Source organism: Malaclemys terrapin, chromosome 7, assembly GCF_027887155.1.
Source record: "Malaclemys terrapin pileata isolate rMalTer1 chromosome 7, rMalTer1.hap1, whole genome shotgun sequence".
Taxonomy (NCBI): Eukaryota; Metazoa; Chordata; order Testudines; family Emydidae; genus Malaclemys; species Malaclemys terrapin.
The window spans coordinates 102,965,660-102,970,659 of record NC_071511.1 but is presented as its reverse complement, the minus strand read 5'-3'; the positions used below and the strand labels follow the sequence as shown (position 1 = coordinate 102,970,659).

At 39.2% G+C, this 5,000-nt stretch overlaps 1 protein-coding gene across 8 annotated transcripts in view; it reads right to left on the bottom strand.

The window, feature by feature from the left end:
- Positions 1-5,000, bottom strand: part of EBF3 (EBF transcription factor 3) — a 141,648-nt gene that overhangs the window by 125,044 nt on the left and 11,604 nt on the right. For all 8 annotated transcript variants that reach the window (XM_054033837.1, XM_054033843.1, XM_054033836.1 and 5 more), the window contains 2 exons: positions 4,982-5,000; positions 4,162-4,217 (listed from right to left, as the gene is read on the bottom strand). The exon at positions 4,982-5,000 is cut by the window's right edge and continues 45 nt beyond it. In XM_054033837.1, the coding sequence (XP_053889812.1) occupies positions 4,162-4,217; positions 4,982-5,000 (75 nt within the window). The remainder of the gene's footprint in view (positions 1-4,161; positions 4,218-4,981) is intronic.

Below are 5,000 nucleotides of genomic sequence, written 5' to 3'. Positions count from 1 at the left end.
ACTTAGCACATGCACAACATTAAAACTGTAGGTAAAAAAAAAAATCCTATGTTTAATTATCTATTTCATACTTTAGTTACCTGCCAAATGACAATTTATTAAAATCACACTTTATCCCTTTCCTTCTCTCAAATGGGAGGAAAGTGCTGAGAGGCAAATAAAACCTTTCAGATGCATGAATGTTTTGCCCAAATATGTCCCTTAATCTCCTCATTGTGAGTTTAAAATCCAGATCTCAATTAGTGGCATTTTCATTTTCCTTTGGTGTGATCTAGATGTGCAATGTCAACTGGAAATATACACCATGAAACCTGAAACTGTTTCCCAAATTGCGAAGAGAGAGAAGTTAAAAGAGAGAGAAAACAAGCAAGAGAGAAATGTTTGCAAATAATCCAATTAAGCCTTCAGTCCCCCTTCATCCTTACATTTTAGCACCTCCTATTTCTTGCTATCACACTATCCACGTTGATACCTAGTGGACCCAATTCTGCAGACCTTGCCCAGACAAAACTCCTACCAAAACCAATGGGAATTTTGCCTGAGCAAGGTCTGCAGGATCTGGCCCTTTGCCTTGCAGCCTTTTAGAGACCGAATAGGATATGGTCCCCTTTCTTCTTAAATAGACATAGATATAGATTTATCTGACATTGTCTAACCTGATTTTTTTCAATTTACATTTTAAAAGCTGTGTCAGAAACACTGCAACTTAAAAAAAATATATAAAAACAATTTTGTGGTAACATGTTATTCCAATTAGAAGCATTAGAGCTATACTTTATACACCCCCTGGGGTTTGGATTAACTAGCAGCACCAAAAGAAACATTATTGTCATAACCTTAGCTAATGCACAAAGCTTGCCTTGGTTTTGGACACAGGAAAGTGCCGTTTGGACAGCACTAGCTTCCAAAAGTTTCAGTTACAACATTATTAACTAAAGCCTTTAAGTCGGACCTTCGACAATTCTCTGCAGTTAGGAACGGAGCCTGCATATTTTTTGTTAAGTTTGGAGCTTGTTACTTGCTCATTACAAGTGCTTTATTGCTATTGCTCATGCAGAGACTGTGATCCAAGCCTGTTATTTTTCCAAAAGCAATAATATTATTGCATCATTTAAACGATATGGGTATTGGAAGCAACAACGTAAATGTGGCATGACAACTCTTCTGCTAATGTCAATACTTTTAACGCCACAACTAATAACGCTGCATTAGGCTGACCAGCCATAGTGTGAGCAGTATTTTGTTCGAGAGAGAGAGAGAGAGAGAAAGCACTCTGCCTCTCTTGCCCATCGCGGCACACTAAGCTGCTGTGGGGGGCTTGCTTATATTTTATGAGGCATGCTTCTAAATAGCGTCTGCAGAGCAGGTTACGGTGCATTTTGAAGTAGTTAGAGAAGCATTTTCTGATAAAACCAGAAGTGTCTAAACGCCCTGAGGAATCCCAGAAGCGTGCACAGCAATATGGTTATTATTGGATGATATTTGGGAAGAAAGTGCTAATGGGCAATCTGGTGTTTATTTTGAAACTGCTAACAATGATTTTTCTTTGGTAAAAAGGCAGTGTCTGGGAACACGGTTGAGTGGGTTTTGAGCATAGGCTCTAACAGATGGTGTGGAGCTATAGGTGCGCTCTCGCCCCTCCACTCCCGTCTCCTGCTAGACTGGGGGACGTTGTGCCTGACCGGACTCTCTGAGCAGCAGCCTGGCTGCACTAGGCTGCTTGTGGAGAAGGGTTTCCGCGCTCGCCGCTTCTCCTCCTCCTCCCCCTCCCCCCAGACACCCCTGGAGAGAGCCCTGTCCTCGCACGCTGCTTCTCCCCCTCCCCTTCCCGGCTCCTCTGGAGAGGTTTCCCGCGCGCGCCGCTTCCCCCCACCACTCTAAAGAGACCACTCCAAAGCGGCTGCAGCTTCCCTACTCCTAAGGCTGCCAGCCACCGCTACCAGAGCCTGCCTCTGCTTCCTGTCCCCCTGTTCCTAATGCTGCAGGGGCCTGAACGGTCTGCTCCTGCCTAGCCACGAGAGCACTTTCCTTCCAGTCCCACGGCTGCAGTGCACGCTCCCTAGCCTTGCACGCCTCCAAAATGAAGGTGGGGCTGGGAAAGAGATTCTCCACCAAGTCCTTCTTAAGAAAAAAGAAAGAAAAAAAAATGCAGTAGATCTAATCCTCGCCATGGCTCCCCTCTGGAAACTATATCACCAGTGCCCATGATATCACCAGTGCCCTCTAACCTCCTCAGCCACTTTGACACTTACTTTATTTCCAGTTGTGTGTTGACAGGGCCATGGTTATTACCATTGTTATTTTAAATTAAAGCCTGCATCGCTAGCACTAGTCACTAAAGAGAAAGATGGCCCAGTTGCAACGGTAACCTATAGCCTTATAGACAGGTATTGTTTTGAAAACACACAAGTAATATATGTCACCACAGACATAACAAGCAGGCTCTATGGCTGCAAATGTTTGTTGTTGCAGCGTGCCATATCACTTCTGGCGATTGTTACTTTTCCTCTGATGAATCCCCGTATTTATATGTGATTTATTTTTTATTTTGTCGCACAAACAGAAATCCATAAACTGTCGGTTCAGCGCCATTGACTCTTTGATCAGTTACTGGGCTATTTTTTTCTCCCGTCAGTGAAGAGAGATTAAAAGCCTTTATTTTCAGCACTGTTTGTACTGCAAAGGTACGAAGCTAAATGAACAATAAAAGTGTATTTAAAATGTAGCCTCTGTATTCTTTTATTCAGCAGCCTCGAACCTTATAGCTGCCTGTATCAGCCTCTTAATTAGATCGCTACAGCGATTTCCGAAAACATTTAGCTGGTCTATACAAAGGAAATAAAACCACATTGTCAACTCAAGAGCGCTCCAGAGTTTAAAAGGGGCTTCTCTGTAACCTATTGAAATAAGTATTGAAGGGTACAACGCCTTCGTCTTTGTCAGAGTGATAGTAGTTTGCCTGTCAGATCTGTTTTTCTCTAAAAGGAAATCACACAATTTTACTACTGGGGACATTTAAATCGAATCCTGTTTTTGTCAAGATGAGTAAAAACTTTTTAGGGAAGTGGGGAAGGAAGACTGAAATCTGAAACAAAACATAAAATCCTAGACCTGTGTGCCGAATGCAGTAGCCCGTTATTCCAGCTGGGGAAGGGAAAAATTAAGACTCATCTACTCTTAGTTTTGGGTCTTAAAAGTTAGCAAAACGTATATTGGTGAAGCTATTCTCACATATGTGGGTAACACACACACCAGTTAAATTCTATGTTAAAAATGGCGTGTTTGTCGAGTGGTTTTAATTTACATATCTGGAATCTGGTTTTCAGAACACTGTAATTCTCCCTTCCCCGCCCCATCGTCAAACGTCTCTCCGGGAAAAAAAAAAAAGTTGAACATTATCAAAAGCTAACAAATAGCTTTCTGTCTTTAATTGCTATGGCGCAATACTGATAGCATGTAGTTATCATCGGAAATGTTGACCAAGACAGGTTAAATAATTTAATAAGGAACTGTTTGTAATTATGTTATTTACAAGGTATGACAGAGATTTGAAGAAGAAACAGAAGCTGATCTCAGGGAAATGGACGGGTTTGGGTGACCCCTGGAGCATGGAGTTTGAATTATGGAGATGGGGGGCTGAGAGGTGAATATGGACTAGAGGAGAACAAGATGACTTTTCACCTCAACACATTTAACTTTTAAATCCAAATAAACGTCTCGCGTTACTAGATCATCACATTATAAAATAAAAGGACAAATCACATTCAGTTTTAAGGTGTCGAGAAAGAAGTATTGACTTTGCCCATCGTGGAAAATATATAAAAGAAGTTCCAAATTGAAAGAAATGCATTTAAAAATAAACTTGGGGCAACTTTATAGCATTTTCTCTTTTAACTATCCATTGCTAAAATTAATTAGATTAAAATTTGACTCAGAGGGCAAGGCATTTAATGTTACATATATATACTACCTAGTATAGTAACACTAAAACTGTTTTTCTTTCTAAATATTTTCCAATACTATGGCATTTTAATTAACATGATAAATAAACTAAAAGAAAAACAGATACAGGAGATCAATTTTCAGCACCATGCCCTCTGAACTGAATGTAAAATACAAACTCAGCAACTTAAAATATTACCAAAGCTTAAACTTTCTCACCTGTTTGGTCATTGAATCTATTAGACGAACGTACAAATCCTGTTCTGTTCTAACTCCTGGGAGGAAAAAACAGAGACAAATTCTTATTAGAATTACAGTAGTGAGCCATCCAAATTACATAATGGACATATGAGGTCAGTCAATTAAGTGCTATGAGCAATATATCCAAACGTATCTGAATTCTTTTAAAGGGAAAGAATTTTAATCAAAACTTATCTAGCGACAAAGTTATTGTCAACTAGATTATATCCAAGGGTATATATTCGAGAAAATATTAAACACTCTCATTGACTCTGAGAGCGTATTTCATGTTTTCATTTTATTGGTCTGTGTGGTCATCATTTTGAAGAAAACACTAGAGATGCATTATAATTTTGGATGTTTTTATTGACAAATAGTGTTATCATTTTAAACCTTGATCTCGTATTTAAGGAATGTTTTGGTTTTGATAAGGAATCTGTTATGTCTGCTCTATGCAGCTACCCTTTTGCAATAATTAACATTAATTTGCAAAACTGAAAAAAGTCACTTAAAAGTGATGTTCTGTTGGAGCAGCTATTGATCCTCCCTTTTTTACTTTCCACTTCAAGACCAACCCGGTTAATCATGTGAAGTACCATTGACTTATTGATCGTTTATGTTTTGTTTTCCTTATATGCCAGGAGAAGATTCGTGTTTACATCCATGTAATTTTAATCTCAAAATCTTTATATCCTTTTAAAACAAGCCTTGAGAAAGAGAGTAGCACTTATTTGTGTTACACATACATACACCCACACATATATATACACACACACAAAAAGAGGTAACAACAACTTACCATTACTATACAATAACTG